The sequence below is a fragment of the Talpa europaea genome (assembly GCF_964194135.1).
Source record: "Talpa europaea genome assembly, chromosome: 5".
NCBI lineage: Eukaryota > Metazoa > Chordata > Mammalia > Eulipotyphla > Talpidae > Talpa > Talpa europaea.
This window is the reverse complement of record NC_140071.1, coordinates 7,509,695-7,531,893: the sequence shown is the minus strand read 5'-3', so window position 1 is coordinate 7,531,893 and position 22,199 is coordinate 7,509,695. Positions and strand designations below refer to the sequence as shown.

The 22,199-nt window shown below is 42.7% G+C and overlaps 1 protein-coding gene across 1 annotated transcript in view; it reads left to right on the top strand.

Moving 5' to 3' along the window:
* Positions 1 to 10,449: 10,449 nt before the first annotated feature.
* Positions 10,450 to 22,199, top strand: part of MYO10 (myosin X) — a gene marked incomplete at both ends in the record, with an annotated part of 76,303 nt that continues 64,553 nt past the window's right edge. The window contains 10 exons of the mRNA XM_084233156.1: positions 10,450 to 10,573; positions 12,441 to 12,559; positions 13,671 to 13,817; positions 14,018 to 14,118; positions 14,224 to 14,290; positions 15,120 to 15,212; positions 15,626 to 15,694; positions 15,881 to 15,963; positions 18,659 to 18,767; positions 19,941 to 20,021. Coding sequence (XP_084089282.1) covers positions 10,450 to 10,573; positions 12,441 to 12,559; positions 13,671 to 13,817; positions 14,018 to 14,118; positions 14,224 to 14,290; positions 15,120 to 15,212; positions 15,626 to 15,694; positions 15,881 to 15,963; positions 18,659 to 18,767; positions 19,941 to 20,021 — 993 coding nt within the window. The remainder of the gene's footprint in view (positions 10,574 to 12,440; positions 12,560 to 13,670; positions 13,818 to 14,017; positions 14,119 to 14,223; positions 14,291 to 15,119; positions 15,213 to 15,625; positions 15,695 to 15,880; positions 15,964 to 18,658; positions 18,768 to 19,940; positions 20,022 to 22,199) is intronic.

Sequence of the window (22,199 nt, the reverse complement as noted above, 5' to 3'; positions counted from 1 at the left end):
CTGCAGGGCCCTCCCATCCTGGCCTCCCGTACCCCATCCTTTGCTGCACAGCCCGCCCAGAGAGCTCTCATCCCAAATGACTGTGCGGTACTAACCCATTTGGAAATTCTGATCCTTCTGCAAAGAGTCATCCCAGAGCCTCTGGTTTTCTGATTTTTCTGCAGTTGTACATTTTGACATTTGTGAGAAATGTTCTTTTCGTGTTTAGAATTATAACCCGCTGCTTTCCTCGCTTTCTCGGCAGCCCAATCATGGAAGCTTTCGGCAATGCCAAGACGGTGTATAACAACAACTCCAGCCGCTTCGGGAAGTTTGTTCAGCTGAGCATCTGCCAGGAGGGAAATATTCAGGGCGGGAAAATTGTAGATTGTATCCTGTTTCATTGCGCTGTCGTCAGGAGTGGTAGCGTGTGATTCTGTGTGAAAATGGTTCTTATCATAAGGACACACGAAGTGCGAATGGAATATTTCTTTCTGGCTCTACCTACTGCTCCAGTACTACTAGGCTTGGCCTGTTAATCATTCTCGGAGATAAAGACCTAAATTTCTTTGGGAGAGCTTCAGAGATCATGTCCATAATCAGAAAAACCAGCTTCACCATCAAACAGCCAGTATTTGTGGCTTGAAATCAATCTGTCGATTGAGGTAGCCCAGTATCTAAGAGCATCATGTAGCATGATGTTTGAAAGTGAGTTTAGCATGAGCATGGCAGTAGTATGTCTGTGATAATAGAGGTCTCCACTAGTATATGGCAAACGTTATCAGGTGGACTCATTACTTGTCTTTCAGCACCGAAAAATCTCAGTGTCAAAGGAACAGGGAATTGCAATTATATAGTAACAAAGAAAAAAAAAGTTACAGGCTAACTGAGTGTGTCCTTCTTCATTTTGTTCCTTAACTTGCCATTGTTTTTCACATGAAGATTTATTAGAAAAAGTAAGTCAACTTGATTGCGTTCCATTTTCTTCCACCATAACAATTTTTGGAAGTTAGGAACCTCTCTGCATAGAAATCTGATTTCTCTCCACAGAACCGAGTAGTAAGGCAAAATCCGGGGGAGCGGAATTATCATATATTCTATGCGCTGCTGGCAGGGCTGGACCATGAGCAGAGAGGTGAGTCAGTGAGGCAGCAGTGGAGAACACGAATTAGCAACTCGCTCTCCCTGCTAAAACACTCGCTAAATGAGAAGACGTCTGATTGGACGTTGTTAATATTGCACCAAATAAAACAAAATGTATAGTAGTGCCAAAAGATGTTTCCCCTAGAAATATGATTGTGGAGGGAGGACCCAGTGGCCTAGATAAAGGACTATGGGTGCTTGGGTGGTGAGGGTGGGGTGTGACCCTGCTCCCCTAAATCATATACAGTGTTATAAACCAACATTGCCTCAATCAATAAAATATTTTTTTAAAGTTGAGTTTACTTTATAGCTAAATAATCTAAAGGCGAAATCATCAATTGAAAGTCTTTAAACTTTTTGTCTTTGAAGTCTTGGTATTTTTCTGACATTAAGGGTATTTGTAAACATATATAATATATAGTAAGTAGTTGGCCTTTTAAACCACACCCAAAGAAAACTAATCTCTAAACATTTGGTTTTCAGGAGAAAACCAAACAGGTTCCTCATCAGTTATTTTTTCAATAATATTTAGCTTAAATTATTTCCATTTTCCCTAGGCAAGAGAGAACTTTATTTTCTCTTAATAAAGGACCCTGAGGAGCGTACAGTTCTGTGTATCATTTATTTTTCTAGATCACAAAGTTGACTGCTTAGGATTCTGCCTCCTCGTAGCCCACCAAGTACTGACATGCTTTCCTTTTTCTTTTTGTAGAAGAATTTTATTTATCTGTGCCAGAAAACTACCACTACTTGAACCAGTCTGGATGTATGAAAGACAAGACAATCAATGACCAGGATTCTTTTCAGGAAGTTATTGTAAGTCAGGTTTATTTTCTCCTAATAAGAGTTCATTTGCTGTTTGAAAAATAAGTTGTTTTTTTTTTTTAATAAAAACAGAAGCAATGATATTTGCGCCACTGTATAAAATAAGTACTTTCTTGTCCCAAATCATGGTGGAGTCCAGGTTACAGGGAACTTCCAGGGAGCCTCTTTCTTGAGAGGACAGGGGTGTCATTCAGAGTGGATGGTGGGGGACCTGGGACAGCACATTCAAAAAACCAAACCAGGCCAAACCCTGGACTTGGCAGTGAAGCAAGCAAATCCTGTGTTTCTGCGCTTACAAGTAAGATTTTTTGAATGGTTTCCATATCTGAAAACTATGTCAGTTACTCACCCAGGCAACTTTGAGTCTGCTCTGGTTCTGCAGCCTCCTGATGCCAGCTTTGACTGCAGGGACAGCCATCACTTCAGATTCAGAGGTGTGGGCATGTGCCATCCAGTACATTCTGGAATGTCAGAGGGTGCTATTATGACTGCAGGTGGGAGGCCTGATCACAGCATCTTGAACAGCCCAACCTGACTGGGTGTGGCTGGTAGATTTCCCCAGTGTGGTCTCAGTTCCTTTGCCAAAGTCATAACTAGAACATTTGGGTACAGTGGATGTTATAACGATCCTACCTCAACGCACAGCCAGCGCCGATGGGGACTCTGATTGCTCAGCCACGTGCTCTGTTCTGTGCTCAGAGAGGTCGGCGACCAGCCTAACCACACACAGGATCTGCTGAGCCCATCATGAAACTGTCTAACTCACACCTCTCACTTTCACCCCTGGGGCAGGGGGTGCAGCTGAGAATCGTCTTTCTCCATTGCTGCCAATGTCCCTGTTCCATGTTTGCAGTCTATATTTATATTAGCAAATTTATATATATTTATATTAGCACAGAGCAAATTTAGAACCCAGTTCACACCTTGGAATGAGGACAAGGTTGACGAGAGTGGGAGACTTATTGTTAATTATACTTCTCTGGGGCTTCCCCTGGTGGCGCAGCACTTGAGCACTGGGTTGCGAGGCTGCCAGCAGCCTCTGCAGCACCGGTTCGATCCCTGGCCACTGGCGAGGGTCCCACAAAAAAAAAAAAAAAAAGTTAAACTTCTCTGTAAACTGGTTGGTTCAGGTAACAATATTGCTTTTATTTTGACAGTTGTGGCATAGATTTATATTTGCCTATATAATATCCATCTTCTTCATTCTCTTTATTGTCAGAAGTCCTTTGCCCCTAAGAACGATCACATTTCTCACCTGCTTTTTTAGCCAGATAGGGTCATGTCATCAAGTTCCGGCCAGTGGGGTGTATTAGATGTTTTGTGTGGGATTTCAAAGAAGGCTTCTTAATAGGGAGAAGCTGAGTCCTTTTCTCCTTTTTGTTTGATTCCTGGAATGCAATCCTATTCCTTGTGGAATGCAATCAAAGCATGTTTGCAAATGGGTCTACATATTCTTCATTTCCCGATGTCTGACATGTGCATCTTTAAACTGAATATGAGATTTAAAACATCCCTGGCTCTCCCCTCCCAATCACCTTCCCCTCCACATCACTTTATCTTGTTGTTTACAACCCAGAGCAGGAGGGTTTCACTGTCTTTTTTGAATGTGTGAACCCATGGTCCCCCTGTCACCCCTTTGGCTGTGAACCTTTGGCAGCATGGGATTTGACTCTGCGAGATGGGTTTTATAAAATGTTTTAAGTACTTAAAATTTTCTTTCCCAATTTTACCATGGCCCACAGACTTCTGTCACCACTCAAGCTTCCTCCATTCACAGTTCATTTGTCATTGCCTCTGCTGAAAAGATTATGTATTGGGAGAAACATGAAAACTCGTTTTTGATGAATAGGGCCAAAAAAGACATGTCTTAGTATTTTTCCCCTTTTTTGTTTTATTCTTTCTTGAACCTGAAGAATAAGACTTTGAGATAAAAGGCTGTTGTTGGACGTGACAGACTCCTGGTTATCCAAGTGGGGGGTCTCACTGCACACCCCAGATGAACTCAGTCACTGGCCACTAGGGTGCATGGGCAGGAGACCAGGCTGGCCAGGAGCCTGAAGTCACACTCATGGCTTTACCTCTTCTGTCCACTAGGGGCAGCATTTTCTGATTCCAAATCATCTGGTTTTTTCTGTTGGCGACCAGTCAACTTTTGGGGCTTAGACATAGTTTTTGTGGTTGCTGGCTTTTATTTCTAAATTAAGATAACAGGGCCTCCCTGGTGGTGCGAGGGGTTAAGCACCGCACTATGAAGCAATCTGCAGCCTCTGCAGCACGAGTTCAATACCCGGCCGGCCAGGGAGATGCCCACATGGGGTGGCAGACCTCTCCTGTCACACTCACTGTTCCTCTTAGCAGTGCACTTCAGTCAATCTGCCTGTTCTGTTCCCCACTCTGTCTCTGGTGAATCCTCTCCCCCCCCTCCTTGCATCTCTGACCTGTACCCCAACTCTTATATGCATAAATAAATAAATCTTTAAAAAAATAAATAAAGATAACAGGTTTTGGCATTTGGAATTTGCTCTTATGACATAAGGCTGTATAGAACATCTAGAAAGAAAGAAAAATGGATCCATGACATTGAGGTAATAGATATCTACAACAAACAAAAATAATGTATTCTTAGGATACTTTAAAATAAATGAGTTGCTATTAGTGACTGGAAATAGTTTTTCATCCTGACTGAAAATTTTTTGCTATTAACATTCTGGAACTTCTAAACAATGCATTGGGTGGGGGGAGAGGAGTAATGCAGAGTTTTCAGAAGGAAGAGGAAAAATAATTTTTTTCTAAAAAGAAACCCACAAGAATCATAAATCGGCAAATGCATAAATAATTTTTGTTAATGGCCATAAAAACCCAGTGCAGCAATAATAACACGTCCTTGCTTATTTAGTAATATGGAAACACTTGCTTATTACATAATGAGGGAGGCAGGTGGAATGCAGCACCAAAGAATCCCTTTATTTTAACAATAAGTTTTTATATACCATGTATATAATGTAGTAATTATAATGTGCAAAAAAAAAGACAAAAATATACCAAACATGTTATCTCATGAAGCAGGACTCTGGGATTTTTGTCTTATTCTTTATCATTCTCCTCTTATATGTTTATAATGACTATGTCAGCTTCAGTGAGGATACTATATTATAGGGTTACATTCCTAAAATGTTGATTCCCATAATATAGGATTATAATATCGTTGTCCATATCAGCCCGCCCAACTTTCTGCCTTGCATGCTGCAGCCAGGAGTGATAGAGAAATGGCTAACAGGAATTAAAACAGCTACAACTGATTGTACACCTCCAGCAGTCTCTGAGCACCAGCTGTATACCCTCACATTGTCCAAGCACCTGCAGTGTGTGAACCTTGTGTAGCTTCTGGGAGAGTGAAGTAAACAAACCACATCTAATTGCTGTATTGGCTCAAGAAATGAAACAATCGGAACAGATTGTTGTTTTTATAAGCTGTCTCCATATTTCCTCCCAAAATTTAAATACCATTTGTATTTATATCTCTGTAATTTAAATCCATAAAGTCCCTTCCCAGAGTTTTGAGGAAGGGAAAAAAGGGACCATATTCTGTTGGTGCTCAAGGACATTTGTTTATAGAATGTGTAAAAATGTTCACGGAGAGAAATTATCTCTTTGAATTATGTATGAAAATGTCACTTCTCACGTTCATTTTTAGCTACTAAAAAATCATTATTCTGTGGCCTTATTTTAATGCTCACATACTCCAGTCCAAGCAGCTTTTTAAAAACACTTGCTTGTTTCATTAAGAATTTGCTTCTGGGGCCTCCCCGGTGGCGCAGCGGTTGAGCACTGGGTTGCGAAGCTGCCCACAGCCTCTGCATTGCCGGTTCGATCCCCGGCTGCTCCCCGGCCACCAGAGGAGGGTCCCCCATGGCGCGCAGACCTCTCCTGCCGCCCGCTGCTCCCCTCAGCAGTGCACTTCGGTCCTCCTGCCTGCTCTGCTCCCCGCTCTGGCTCTGGTGAATTCTCTCACCCTCCCACGCTTCTGACTGTACCCAGTGCTTGTATAAATAAATAAATAAATATTTAAAAAAAAAAAAAAAAAGAATTTGCTTCTGTATTTTTTGCAGAAGACAAAAAAGGCTTTTGCAGAAGCCTTATCTATTGCTGCCATCAACTGACATTATATAAGTACCCATGGGGTGTCCTGAGCAGCTTTAGGGGACCAAGTTTTTCCCGGGGCAGAGACAGTTGAGAGTAGACTAAATAGCAAAGCCATTTTTAATGCATTTTGGTCCAGATGAAAAGCTATTTCAAGTCAGTAGTAACAACTAACAAGTTTTATCGCCTACATTTGACCCATCAGCATGGCAGCTGATGAAATGTGTGTGAGATGCCAAGAGACCTTGAATAGTCTGTTCCTTCTCTTACTCCATCAATACTGGACGTTTGCAGCACACCTGACCATATAGGCCCAAAAGGACCGGGACTCTACCGGGTGTGTCATGGGTATTTAACAGTGTGAAGCCATGTACACATCCACTCAAAATCACCCCTCATGAGTTAGGATTCATTAAGATGTAAAGAGCTGATGGAGCCTCCCTGGTGGCGCAGGGGTTAAAGACAGCGCTATCAAGCTATCCCAGCCACTGCAGCATGAGTTTGATCCTCAGCCAGGATGCTGACCCACCTGGCACAGCAGACCTCTCCTGTCTTGTGTATTTCAGTAGATCTACCTGTTCTGCTTCCCACTCTGTCTCTGGTGAATCCTCTCACTCCCGGCACCTCTGGCCTGTACCCCAGTTCTTGTATGCATAAATAAATCTTTTTAAAAAAGAAGAGGTAAAAAGCTGGCTTCATACCCCTAGGATAGGGAATTAGAAGCCTCCATCTTTCAGCATTGGGAAACTTGGGAGTAAAAGCAAATTTATTATAAAATAGCCTAATATAGCATAACATTAGATAATAAATTATTGTCAAATTACTTGTCACTATGTCCAAATAGCCTCCTCTTCTACCATTCCCAGCATATCATTGGTTCCCATTCACCTGCTGGACAATTTGCTTCTGAGGCATCTCCTAGCTGAGAGTCTGAGTGAATGGGGAGTGGGGTCCCCTAAATTCACTTCTCTGTAGCCCAGCTACCTCAGACCCTTGGTGGTGGAGATAATGTGGTGTATCTATCCTCTCCCGCCCTCACCCCCATAGACACATTTTCACAAACGCCTAATTTATGTGCTTAATTAAGACTTTATTGAACATATTTGGTATAACTTTACCAGTTTTATAACTAAATTGCTATCTCGCGTCTCTGCACTATACTGAGAATTTCCCAGGGTTTCTTAACTCTGGAGCCATATTGTTGAGAAAAGACGATGATGATAATAAGCCTTGAAGTGCTACACTTGCCAAAGGGGTGGAGATCGCTACTAAAAAGCTTGTAAATAGGACAGTAAAGGACCATAAATGGAGGTGGCTGCAAGTGGTTTAGTGCACACACCCACACTGGCGATAATTGGTTGCAGCTATTAAATTATCCCAAGGCATGATTAATGCAGTTACCACTTAACCACCACACTCCTTAACTAATTAATTCACATAGAGTTAGACTGGAAAGTGAAGAAGCCACACATGTATTAATATATTAAACACATTTTACTTGTTTGCTTTCATAGCTCCATATATAACTTTCGTATGAATTTTAAGTGCTTAACCAAGAATTTCTATGATGGGGCATCATTTAGAATTTTGCATTTGACATTTTGACTTTTACTCCCACTGTGAACTATTTTTTTTCATCTTCCTTTCAGTGTTTATATTTAAAGTCCAAATACATGACTTAGAAGTTTTAATTTCTGAAGTTTGAGATGAACTTGAAAGTTTTAAAAAATTAGTCTTGATTAGGCCTTAAACACAGGAAAAAGCAATCATAACAAGAAAATACTACCTTTTATACAGTGTAGGTACTTTGTAATGATTTTGCTGATGTCTGATTTGTACCTTACTGCTGTTTTAAAAGTCTTGAGAATAAGAAATTACTCTGTATTTCTTTTTTTTTTTTTTTGTTTTTGTTTTTGTTTTGTTTATACATGCACTGGGTACAGTCAGAAGCGCGGGAGGGTGAGAGAATTCACCAGAGCCAGAGCGGGGAGCAGAGCAGGCAGAAGGACCGAAGTACACTGCTGAGGGGAGCAGCGGGCGGCAGGAGAGGTCTGCACGCCCATGTGGGACCCTCCTCCGGTGGCCGGGGGGCAGCCGGGGATCGAACCGGCGCCGCAGAGGCCGCGCGCAGTCTCGCAACCCAGCGCTCAACCGCTGCGCCACCGGGGAGGCCCATACTCTGTATTTCTTAACCACATTTCTATGCTTTCAGAATAAGTAAATTTGAATAATTATTTTCCCTAGGCGTTTTTGAAAAATGATTAATTAGCATTTGACTGACAGTTCTCAATTTTACATCATTTTCTGTGTTTGCCCTTAAACAATAATCTTCTCATCCTTGACTAAATAATTTGGTCTTTTATTTCTTGTAATCAATTTTATTGAGAGATAACATTCCATTTACAATGTTCCTGATTAAAGTATTCATTTTAATTAATTTTGAATTTCCACAACCACAGTCCAAGTAAAGGCCATTTCTGTCTCACAGCTCATGTGCCAGCTGTAAAGTGAAGGTGATTTCTGTGCCTCAAAGCTCATCTGCCCCCTCCAGGCTGCCCAGCCACTCACTGCCCAGTCTCATCCACTATATTAGATAGGTCTTTTCTAGAATTTCATGTCATTGGAATCACACAGCATATATTCTCCTGAGGCTAGCTCCCTTTCACTCATCCACATCACACATAATTTATTCTTTATGAGAAACTTCTATAACTTCTCTGATCCTTTTTTTTTTTCAGATATGAGTTATAAGTTTATGGGCATATGTGGACCAGTGTAGTACATCATCTTATTTTCAAAAAATAAATACTAATTTCTTGTACTAATGACCAGTGCGTAAATGTTCCATTCCACGAACTTTAGGTTTATCATTAAGAAAAGTGTAATTTAGGGGCCTCCCTGGTGGTGCAGGGGTTAAAGTCTCAGTGCTATCAAACTTTTGCCAGCCACCTCAGAATGAGTTCAGTCCCTAGCCAGGGGGGCAACCCACATGGCACAGCAGACCTCTCCTGTCTCCCCGCTGCTCCCCTCAGCAGTGTATTTTAGTCAGTCTGCCTGTTCTGTTCCCCACTCTGTCTCTGGTGAGTCCTCTCACCCCCACCCCCTGCACCTCTGGCCTACACCCCAGTTCTTGTATGCATAAATAAATAAAAGTAAATCTTTTTTTTTTAAAGTGTAATTTAAAAGTAGTCACCTCAGATTTTCTTTCATTCATATGTTGGATTTCCAGGAAGGAAAACATTGTGAAGTTGTATTTCCTCCTATAAAAAGCGCCTCCTTAGTGTTATTCATGGATCCCTTACTGTAGCTACTATGCCTTCCCTGACAATTTTTTCTTCTTATTATGTTTCCCTCTCTATTGTTTCAACTTCATTGTTTTTTCCCTTGTGAACAAATTAAACTTTTCCTATTTCACATCTCTGGCTGTTTCTTTTTGCAGTTTCTATTGCTCTTAAGAGGCCTGTGGTTTCCTTAGACCAGGGTAGCGACCCGGCTCACTTTCATCAGTGATGCCAACAGTTCTGCCCTCTGTTGTATGAGGGTGGGGGAGGAAAGGTCTCATTTTTTTTCCCTGATACAGATCTGGCTCTTGAATCACCACAGAAAGTGATATGGTCGACCCAGCTCTAGTTGAGAACAGACTTAGCTTCAGTTTTGTAGATACTTGTTGGGAGCAAAGCTCCTGTAGGTACCTGTTTATTTTTCCTTCCCAAAACATTGTGCTATAGTCTGTGTACCATCCTGAGGTTTTTAAGGCATTAAAAACCCTTTGGAGAAGTTAAAAATAGAGACTTGATAAATGTCTAGGAAAGACCGATCCACTCAGATTTTCCAACAGTTTCATAAAAGCAGTAAGAGACTCTCCTATCTAGAGAATGTCTGATACAGAATTTTGTTGCACCTACTTGTCCTTGCTATAGTTTTCACTTAATGGTGAGTGGTCATGCATCAGTTTGTTTCTTTGCCTTTTAAACAATAGCTAATAATTTTGTTGACTAGTGAACCTTTTTCCTTCTCTTCAGTATGAAAAAAAGCAGCTGAAAAATTTGCTCTGTTCTGGGCCTCCCTGGTGATGCAGGGGTTAAAGTGTCAGCACTATCAAGCTATCTCCAGCCACTGCAGCTTGAGTTGGAGCCCAGGCCAGGGAGCTACCCACATGGCGCAGCAGACCTCTCCTGTCTCCCCGCTGCTCCCCTCAGCAGTGGATTTCAGTAGATCTGCCTGTTCTGCTCCCCACTCTGTCTCTGGTGAAACCTCTCACAACCTGTACCTCTTGCCTTCACCCTAGTTCTTGTGTTCATAAATAAATAAAAAAAAAATCTTTTTTTAAAAATTTACTCTGTTCATTTCCTCCAGACGGCGATGGAGGTGATGCAGTTCAGCAAGGAGGAGGTTCGGGAGGTGTTGAGGCTGCTTGCTGGAATACTGCATCTGGGGAACATAGAGTTTATCACCGCCGGTGGGGCTCAGGTGTCCTTCAAAACAGGTAAGATCGCGCCTACCCTCCTTCCCGCCCCTCCTTGGAAAATTCCTATTAGGTGACTTTGACCTAAGGTATTAACTGTCCCCTTTACCAAAAAAAGACTTCTGACCCCTGGATGAGAGCTGCAGAATTTTAACCATATTTGATGTGAACTGTCAGCCAAGAAAGGCTTAGGGTGTTCGGGAAGTTGTTGCTGAGTGGATGGTGGCTGTGTTCTCGTCCTTAGCTTAGGCAGAGGAAGACAGGCTGTGTAAGAGGAAATACTGTTATAGGACAGGGAGAGGGGCAGCCCAAGACCCGCAAACCTGCCTATTTTAAATGGGTTCTGCCATCCGCCGCATCAACAAAAAACATATGAGACTTTAATGGGAAGGATCTTTAATAAAACTAGGAAACAATCCAGGTAAGGCAAAGAGTCTAGTTTCTAAGTGAAGCACCCAAAGTTCCCCGTCCCCTCGTGGGTAAAAGTCCATCCATATGGGATTGGCCCAGAGCAAGGCCCCAAGGCCTGCCACAAGTCTAAAGCATCTTCCAGTGGGGACCCACAGAAAAGGATCACAAACAACCAAACAAGCCCGGAAGGAAAAGAGCAAAATCAACATCAAGATAAAAGCTGCCATGGTCACCTCCCCACGGGTCTCCCCCACATCTGTGTCACCCCGTCCACGACCAAAAGACAAGCGCAGTTTCTTCACGTGTCTCTAGGCTCCATGCGCCTCCTCCAGGTCTCCTGGCTCCATCCTGCTTCCTTCCTCAGTCTCTTCTGCAGCTTCTCCTCTTCCTGCTCAGCTCCACCCTCCCTTGGGTGGGGCAGGGAACCTCCCCCTTTCCTGGGGACCACCCTGTTACAATACGAACAGACAAGGTCAGGACCCAGGGCCTACAGCTTCCCTCATTCTTTGTACTTAACTCGGGGGTGCCCCAGCTCCCCATCCAATGCTGACTTCACAGCTGTCCCTCCCCATGCACATTCGTCGGGGTGATCTGTGCCCTGGACGTAGCGGCTTCTGTGTTGTGAAGTCCTCAGGGCTGTGCTCAGCTCGACGAGTCCACACGGATCCAGCTCTGCCGGCTGCATGTCCTTGCAGTGGTCACGGGTTTCCTATGAAAGCTCTTCGGGTGGCAGCCATCCACGAGGCCAGGGAGGCTGGAGCTGCAGCATTAAAGCGAAAATGGCCCAGAGGAACCAGAGCGGCCAATCAGGAGTTTTGAAGCCCTGGTCCCGGCACCTCTTCATTGTCTTAAAACACAGAGACCCCAGAGAGCCTTTGTTTGTGGTTCGTATCTGTTGATACCACATTGGCAATTAAACCTAAGGCTCTTTTTTTTTTAAGTTAATGCATTTCAAAATAGCTATAACATACCCATTGCATATTTAAATAAATGCGTTTTTTATTCAAAAGACTGTTTCCTAACAGTGGCAATGTCCTACAGCCTGGCCCATGTCCTTGCCCTCTGCTGTGGAGGACAACTAGCTCCCTGCTTGTTTCTGTGCTCAGATCTTGAGGCACCTCATGTCCTGTAGCCACTGGCAAATCTGCACACTGGAGAGAGAAAGCCTGTGAAAGCAAATAACATCCTAGTAGTATTGCTGGATATGGTTGTGACCTTGTAAATCTCTGATAAATTTCTGGGTGTCTCCCCAAGAGGTCTTCAAACCATACTATCCAAGCACCAGATTCTCTGCCACTAACCTGGGACTCCTTAAGGGAGAGCAGCACAATAAATCCACAATGAAATGTGTATTCTGTAAATGCTGCCTGAGGGATTCGGGAATGTTCCCTGCTGGATGTGTGACTGTGTTCAGTCACCCGTGACCTGTCCTTCAGAGGGCCTGTGTGTTCACACTATCCTTGGTCTCCGTTTCCAGCCCTGAGCAGGTCTGCAGAGTTACTCGGGCTGGACCCGACGCAGCTCACAGATGCCCTGACCCAGAGATCCATGTTCCTCAGGGGCGAGGAGATCCTCACGCCACTCAGTGTCCAACAGGTACGTTCTCTTGGCCTCAGAGCTGGTTTTTAAGATTTTTTTTAAAAGGTTTATTTATTTATGCATATAGGAGCTAGGGTGTGGCCCAGAGATGCAGGGGTGAGAGGACCCATCAGAGACAGAGCAGGGAGCAGAACAGGCAGACTGACTGAAATACACTGCTGAGGGGAGCAGTGGGCGAGTCAGGAGAGGTCTGCGGTGCCATGTGGGCAGCTCCCTAGCCAGGGATTGAACTCGTGCTGTAGTGGCTGCGGACAGCTTCATAGCAGTCTTTAATCCCTGTGCCACCAGGGAGGCTCACCTCAGAGCTGGTTTTAAAAGACGCTCTGGGCTTCTAGATCCATGGCTTTGATTCGATAAGTAATACAGGAACCATGGAAATGAGTTGGGTTGTTATCAGGAAAAGATACCCACATGGAGGGGAATGGACAGAGTTGTGGATCGTTTTGTATCTGTTCTTGGGAAACGTTTTCACTGTGCCTCAGTTTCTCTTCCTTAAGACAAGGACGATTATAGGTTGCTTATAAAGATAATCATCAATATAAGCTAAGTACTTAATGACTGACACAGAGTAAGAGCTAAATAAACATTAACAATTTCATTATTATTATTAAAATAATGCAGTGATATATTTTCCTCTGTTCCTGTTTGAACAATTTATGTACACTTGGCCCATCAAATATCTGCTTCTTGTTGGATAAGTAAAAAAAATGTTGAATGTACTTTGATGAAAACTTTAATGTGTACAAATAGATGAGAAGATGATGATCATGAAAAAAACCCAGGTCTTAATCACTGTTCTAAACCTGACAGCCTGGAATGTGGAGCTGTATATATCAGTTCGGAGTCTTTCCTATGACCTGACATGTAACTGAGTTTGGCAGCCTGATATTTAAAGGAATTTTTGGCGAATTCTCCTGGAAAGCAAGTAAATGAGCTTCCAGTTTATCCTTCCCCTTGGCCTATTTTCCTATTGAATTGTATTGATTAACTCAAGATAGGGTGCACAGGTGCTCCCCTGTTTAGTGTGTCTCCCCAATGGGACAGGATTGAGGTACCGGGATGGTCCTTGGTCCACTGGAACCAGTGACCACGCCTCCTTCCCCTGCAGGCAGTGGACAGCAGAGACTCCTTAGCCATGGCACTTTATGCTCGCTGCTTTGAGTGGGTGATTAAGAAGATCAATAGCAGGATCAAAGGCAAAGATGACTTTAAGTCCATCGGCATCCTTGACATCTTTGGATTTGAAAACTTTGAGGTATGTGTCCACCAAGGGGAACAGAAGAACTCTCTCTATCTGCTGATTGGCTGGTCTTAAACCAATATCTTGAAAATTGTTATTTTTTTTTCTCTGCAGATACGTTTCTTTTGTCTTGCAAGTATTTTTCTTTCCCGCCTTTTCTTTCTGTGTAATACCGAAGGCACTAAAGATACTTGTTGAATCTTTGTCCCCTTTAGGTTAACCACTTTGAGCAGTTCAATATAAACTATGCAAATGAGAAACTTCAGGAATATTTCAACAAGCATATCTTTTCTTTAGAACAACTGGAATACAGCAGGTAAGCACTCAGAGAATGCCATTTCAAAATTTATTTTTTTAAAAAACAAACACTCAGTGAGTTGTAAAGCTATACTTTATCTTGCGCTTTTAAATCTTTCTACAGAGAAGGCTTAGTGTGGGAAGACATTGACTGGGTAGACAATGGAGAATGCCTGGACTTGATCGAGAAGGTAATGCATTGTCGGAGAATTGTAGCAGTCCCAAGGGTGTCCAGCTGGGCTGATTCATATTTATGGGAATGGAATAGCTTGCGCAAGCACGCACATCAAAGATGTGAATGTTTAGAACACAATGGACCATTTGGAAACGTGAATGTAAATGTGCAAGGTTGAATTTAAATACTTGGCCAGTCCAGACCTATTGTCTCACTGCACTCAATACCTGAGAACCAACAACGCAGATGGGCTTGGCTTAGATTTTAAGTCAGCATCAAAAGCCTGTTGGACCTCAGGGATTGACCAGTTGTATAAGTTTTGTCCACAAAGTTGCAGTGGGTTCAGTTGTTTTTATATTTGTTTTGGGTTTTTTTTTTTAAAGATTTAGTTTTATTTATTTACGCATACAAGAACTGGGGTGTAGGCCAGAGGTGTGGGGGGGTGAGACGATTCACCAGAGACAGAGCGGGGAGCAGAATAGGCAGATCTACTGAAATACACTGCTGAGGGCAGCAGCAGGTGAGACAGGAGAGGTCTGCTGCACCATGTGGGTCAGCTCCCTGGTCAGGGATCAAACTCATGCTGCAGTGGCTGCCTATAGCTTGATAGCTGAGACTTTAACCCCTGCGCCACCAGGGAGGCCACCTGTTTTTATATTTGTACATGGAATTTAAATCAGTTGGATTTCTTTACAGTATTCAGTTATGTCTGAATTGTTTTCAATCCAAGAAATGAGAATCCCTGACTTTTAACCACGTGATAGTGGAGAGGAAAAGGAGCTGTGAACAGTTCAGGGACTTACGTTCAATTTTTCATTCATTCAGCCTTTTTTTTCCCTTTCTAGAAACTTGGCCTCCTAGCCCTGATTAATGAAGAAAGCCATTTTCCTCAAGCCACAGACAGCACCTTATTGGAGAAGTTACACAATCAACACGCTGTATGTCAAAACCTGCCAATTCTTAATTATGTCTAAATAGCACATCTGTGGATTAAGATGACATGCAAGATACTTCAGGGCCGTGCCCACTGTGCCTCCCACGTTTTAATTTTTCCTCAAGCCAAAGTTCTCCTATTGCTAGAACTAAATTCCAAATAAGCCAAAGGGGTAGATTTGGGGCAGCTTCTCAGAATACGCGCATTCACGATCTGTGAATATAGTGGGCAACTTTCTTAATCTGCTGTCATGATAATAGACAGGAGCTCGGGTGTTTGATAAAGTACGTCACAGAGTGGGTCCGAAGCCTGACACAGGGTGGGTTGTAAAATTTTCACTCTGTCATAGTTTCTTCTGTTTGTCACTAGAAGTCAGTAATTGAAATTAGACATTTGCTTGTCTGTTGTTGTTTTTAGAATAACCACTTCTACGTGAAGCCCCGAGTTGCAATCAACAATTTTGGAGTGAAACACTACGCTGGAGAGGTAAATTCTTACTTGAGATTCTTTTGAGCATTTGCCTGATTGGTATTTACAGAAGTAATTTCAGAAGCCAACCCTAAATGTTGAAATGACTTCTTTTCACGGATCTGGTTTGTAGAAGAAGGTGCTCGGCCCTGAACTAGCACTGTTGATCCACTCCACCTTTTCTACTTTATTTGTTCAAACCAGGTTCAGTATGATGTCCGGGGCATCTTGGAGAAGAACAGAGATACCTTTAGAGACGATCTTCTCAACTTACTCAGAGAAAGCCGGTGGGTCTGGTCCTTCCTGAAACATCAAACCAATTATTTGTGCAACTGCTTTTGCTTCACAAATATGGGACAAGTTCTTGGGGGGAAAAAGTAGATTTATCATCATTTTTCCTAGCCAGTATTTCATCAATAAAGTGACCCAAAGTGTACATATGAAATAATAGTAGCCATGACTACTGTTCCATAAGGAACATAAGAACAGTTAGCCCGGGAATTAGATATTATTAATCCCATAACACAGATGAGAAATTAAGACATGGGGTGGTTAAATGATTTGCCAAAGAACTGACAACAGGTAACCAGAATGCCACAGAGCCTCGTTCTCATTTGGTCTGCTTGGCTCAAGCACCTAAGCTCCTAACCTGTCTGACCTGATTTCTTTGGAACAAACTTAGAGCTCTTTGTTCAATTGATCTCAGCCTTAGTTTTATAGGACCAGAACATCACAGTTAGTGCAAAGGATGTCATGAAAAATAAGTATCAATTTAGCCAGACTTATAAATTAATTACCACTCCATTTATTCATTCATGAGTTGTAAATTCACACAATGAAATCAATAGTTAAGGAAAACATGCAGAAACTTTTAATGATTAGCTTAGTTATTTGTATAAGTTAAACCAGGAGAGTTTTGAGAGAAAAGTAACCGTAAGCTTTCAATGACTGTCAGATTCAGCATGAACTAGAACAGAAACAAATATTTACTGTCCAGGGAAAGCAGATAGCCACTCACTAAAAAGTGGTAATCCTCAGGGACCTCCTTGGTAGCCACTGCAGCATGAGTTCGATTCCCGGCTGGGGAGCTAACCTACATGGTGCAGCAGGCCTCTCCTGTCTCTCCCGCTGCTCCCCTCAGCAGTGTCTTTCAGTAGATCTGCCTGTTCTGCTCCCCACTCTGTCCCTGGTGAATCCTCTTACCCAAGCACCTCTGGCCTGTAACCCAGTTCTTGTATGCGCAAATGAAAATAAATCTTTTTTTTTTTTTTTTTTAAAAAAAGCTGTAATCCTCATAGAGATGTGCACCGTGGGTGGCCAGCCTGTCCCATAGATAACTGAACCGGGTTGCAGAGGGGGCCCATCCAGAGTGTTAGCTGAGAAGCTCAGAATTGGACGTGTTCAAGCTTTCAACTTGTTTCCCTATTTACAACATTTTCAGCTATTTTTATTTTTAGAAGAGTTTTCAGACCTGTAAAAATGACAGAGTTCTAAAAATACCATAGCTTGCTGTCTATCAAAGCAGCCTCTTATTTATCAAAGTGGTACATTTAAGTAAAAGCAGCGTCTCCATTAAACAGGTGAATTTTGTTGTTCTGGAAAGCTGACAGGCGGGGGCTGGTCGCTGCATGATGCTGCATGTTTCGGGACCGTGAACTTAACTGTCCCCACTGCTGGTGTCTGGGGCAGGCAGGGGCTTGGGCTGCTTGCCTGCTGTGCTGTCTCACCTCAAATTTCTGTGACAGTTTCATGGAATCAAAGCCTTTCTCTGAAAGGCTCAACTTCAAAGGTTGGGAATTAAATAGCAATCAAAAAAGTGTTGGGGTAACTACATGGGAAGTGACATTGCCACCCTGGGGTGCAGATGCGCTCACAGCCAAGCCCCCAAAGCCCACTTCCCAGCCAGGACCACCAATCATGCAAGGATGATAGAAGAAGTTACTGAGAAGACTTGACTTTATTAGTAGTGGCGGCGATGGATTTTATAGAAATGTTAATAGCTGCAGCAAGGCCAGCCAACATCCACACTTAGGAAGTGCCAGGCACCACACTCAGCCTTTTGTGTATTTCCTCATTTTATTCTCACCCCAGCATTAAAAGGTCAGTTCTAAAATTACCCCCATTTTCCGGATGGAAAAATGAGGCCTAAAGGAAGTGGATTGTCTTATCTACATCCGACAGCTGGGAAGTGGCGGAGGCAGGAGTATATGTGTGTGTCCCCATCCAAGAAGTGTTGTATTTTGCCTGCAGTAGTTTTGCACAAAATCATGTTTTGTCTTTGCCATGTAAACATCACATAATCCTAGTCTGAAAGACAAATGTTCATTAAAAACAAGGCAAAATGAAAATTCAGCCTTAATCCCTAGATTTGTCATTTTAAACATTAAAGGGGGCAGAAGAGGTGGGGGGGTGGGCAGGAATTTATTACCAGCTTTTGCACAAGTGTCACATTTTCTCCTTGAAAGGGAAGGATTTTAAAACAGGTGAAATAGCTCAGGCAGAAATGTTCCTAAAAAGGACAGTATTGAACAAGCAGTTTCATAATCGCATCTCCCTTCCCAGCCCCACCCTGGAGGCAGGATTTGAACCCTCTGCCTCACTCAAGGTAGCACCTTTCCAGGTGTCATCTGGTTGGATCCTCCAGATGTTGTGAGATTCGGAAAAGAAACTTTTTGCTTACACAGGCGTGGATTGAGGCTTCAGAAACCTGCTCGGTGTTCCTTAGTGGCACTAAGTCATCTAAGTCACTTTCATCCAATCCGCCTCCCTCCTGCAAGACTCCAGGGCTTCAGGGGCACCAGGGTGTTGGCCAGTGTCTAAGCACTCTTTAGCCATGACTGGTTCGCGATCTCTGGAAGCCGTCTTAGCTCTGCTTGGCCTTCACGTTACTTTCAGTGGGAAAATGCATTATAATTACAGTCATCCACCTCCTAATAATTAGGTGTGTGCTCCTCACGGTCCTCCTGCTCTCTGCCCGCACAGATTCGACTTTATCTATGACCTATTTGAACACGTTTCAAGCCGCAATAACCAAGATACCCTGAAATGCGGAAGCAAACACCGGAGGCCCACGGTCAGCTCCCAATTCAAGGTCAGTCTGTGCTGCTGCTGCTGACAAGTCAGTCGTCACCGGGACTTTAAGAATTGAAAATTGGAATTGGGTGTATGTGAAGTCTATGAGTATTTTTATCATTTATATCATCTGTTTAAACCAGACAGTTTTAGGGGCTTTCCTGGTGGCCTAGGAGTTAAGTCTCAGCGCTATCACCGCTGCTGCCTGAGGTCATTCCCTGGCCAGGGAGCTGACTGACCCACAAGGTGCAGCAGACCTCTCCTGTCTCCCCGCTGCTCCCCTCAGCAGTGTATTTCAGTAGATCTGCCTGTTACTGCTCCCCACTCTGTCTCTGGTGAATCCTCTCACCTCTGCAACTCTGACCCACACCCCAGTTCTTGTATGCATAAATAAATAAAATAAACTTTAAAATAATAATGATATTTAAGACAGTTGAGTATTTTAATAGGAAACTTGAGAGTGTTGTATATTTTAATGCTGGTATTAAGGAATTCATATTAACTGTTTTTAGACGAGATGGTATTCTAGTTACATTGTGTGTTCTTATAATGCATGCTGAAATACTGAGGGCTGCAGTGATACAGTGTCTGGGATTGCTTTTCTGCAAGGGGGAGGTGTGCATGACAGAGACGGGCAGGTGAGCTGAGATTAGCCGTGAGCTGCAGCCGATGACCCATCATTACATGCACCTCTGCTTCGGCAAATGCCAAAAATTCTTCCCAATGAAAAACTCCTCAAAAAGAAAGCAGAATTACAGAAGATTGCCCTGCCTGGTTATTTGACCAAGGAAGTGAGAGATTATGTATAGGTCAAAAACCCTGGGAGTGTTGGGAGAGGCTGTCATTTTGATAGAAATAATAAGTTAGTAGGAATAATAACTACAGTGACTACATCTCAAATTTTTTATATTAAATTTTGGAAAAGCCCACACAGTTACTTATTTTTTTTTTATTGGCAGATTTTTTTCAAACAGTATTATTTCAAGGAAGTGATAAGAATTTTGTATATTGGAAATAATTCCAAGACCATGAATTGTACTCTTTGCTGTGTATTAGAATGACATAATCAAAACTAGAAATTACTCTTATTCCAATGATTATGTTGTTTCAAATTGTGGTTTCTGAGAGGCGCTGAGGGCTCCCAGCAATTGCTAGGAGGCTAAATCAACACGTACTTTCTTCTCTCCCATAGGACTCCCTGCATTCCTTAATGGCCACGCTAAGCTCCTCTAATCCTTTCTTTGTTCGCTGTATCAAGCCAAATATGCAAAAGGTAAGATTTACAGAATTCTAGACTGAGATTGTGTCTTTAAGGTCACCACCTCCTGGAGTGGTTACTCACTGATTTAGTTTCTCCCAAGTCCTTTCATTATGGATGGCTAGGTGTGTGCGTAACATCATTATAACCCATCATCAAGTGGAAAATTCTCTTTATCTCTGGGGCCTGCTTCTCTCGGTTTGAATGATGCATTAAACTTTCAAGAAATCTAATTTAAAAGGCAGTACCGTCAAACTGTTGCTTTTTTTGTTTTTGTTTGTTTGTTTGTTTTTAAGCATTCAGTTCAAAATACTTGGGTAAGCACCAGAGTATTATAAACCTTTTTAGAATAAATAGCACGTATTTTCCTGTGGTTGAATTTTTTGCTTTCTTTTGCTTTATGGTAAATGTGTTGAAAAGTCTGTTTTCTATGTGGTAAGGCCAAATACCTTAACGTGATGGTTGTGACTAGTTAGAAGACTCGTGAGAGTTGTGTGTTCCTGGGCTGTGTTTCTGGGTTCTGTGATTTTTGCTTTTAATGCCACGTCCTAATGCCAGATGGTGCCCCCTGAGAAAGCACTAGCTGTTTAAACCAATTAAATTGAATATGAGCCGGACACCATTGCTGAGTCCAAGGCTACAAGGACAAGTTGCTTTAAAGTATTGTTAAGAGGGGGCCTCCCTGGTGGCGCAAGGGGTTAAGCATAGCACTGTGAAGCTATCTGCAACCACTGCAGCACAAGCTCGATCCACAGCCAAAGAGGTGACCCACATGGCGCAGCAGACCTGTCTCGCCCGCTGCTCCCCTCAGCAGTGTATCTCAGCAGATCTGCCTGTTCTGCTTCCCACTCTGTCTCTGGTGAATCCTCCCACCCCCTGCATCTCTGACCTACACCCCGGTTCTTGTATGCATAAATAAATAGATCTGAAAAAAAAAGACTAGTTAAAGTGACCGCACGCACATCCACTGGCATGTGTTCCAGTCTCTATGCTGTGTGGGTGGGCTCATGTTTTTGGTCTATACGACACTACATTTGAAACTCTGCCAGGGTCCTTTCCTCTTTTGCAACAGGGATCATAATACCATTATTTCATCCTTCAAACGTGCAAGTTGTTTCCCGATTTCAAGTGCTGGGTCTTGGACTGCGCCTTACTGCTTATGCAAGTGAGCATTTAATTGAGGTCTTTCTTCCTCTCTTCATGGTTTATAATGGACTGAGGCAGTTTTTCTACAGTGCCATCTTAATCAGCTGGGAACCCCACCAGCCAGTGCTCTCATAAGGATAGAAATTTTACCTTGGGCCTCCCTGGTGGCACAGGGGTTAAAAAAAGAAATTTTACTTTTTATTGACATTATATTGCATTATACTAGTATGTAAGACGCAGGTGTTTGTTGTTGAGAGTCAGCTTGTAGAGACTACACCAAGGTCACCACAAAAGTCCAATCCCATCCCTCCTCGTGCCCTTGTTCTTCCCCATTTACTCATCTCTGTCTTCCTTCCCTGTGGGAACCACTAATTGGTCTCATAGCCCAAAATTTTGTTTTTGTTTTTCTGTTTTCCCTAAATCCCACGTGAGAGAAATCTTATGGATTTTGTCTTTCTCTGATTTGGCTAAGCATAATATCACATACTTCATTTATTTCACCTCTAGGACTAGGTCCACCCATCTTGTTGCAAATGACGGGGTTTCATCTTTTTTATAGTTGAATAGTACTCCATTTTGTGTACGTACACCGCAGCTCTTTCATCCATTCATCAGTTCATGGGCACTTTGGTTATTTGCAGTTCTTGGCTATTGTAGATAGCCAGTAAACATGGGGGTGCATTTATCTCTTCAATTGGTCTTTTAGGGATAGAAATGTAAACTTGAAAAACCCTGTCCCCGTGTTTTTGTTTTCGTAGGTGGCATAGAGTTATTTTTTCCTTTATGCTATCATAGCTTTTGAAATTAGGCCTGCCTATCATATCAACAGCCAGAATATTAAAGAATTAAATTGCCCCTTCCTGGCATTTTCCTTGCTGAGGTGTGATTGTGCCTAATTGCTTCTGCATTTTTAAAAATGTACCAACCCAACTTCACATTTCTTTTTTTTTTTAAGATTTATTTATTTATTCATTCATTCATCCATTTATTCATTTATTTATTTATTTATACAAGCACTGGGTACAGTCAGAAGCGCGGGAGGGTGAG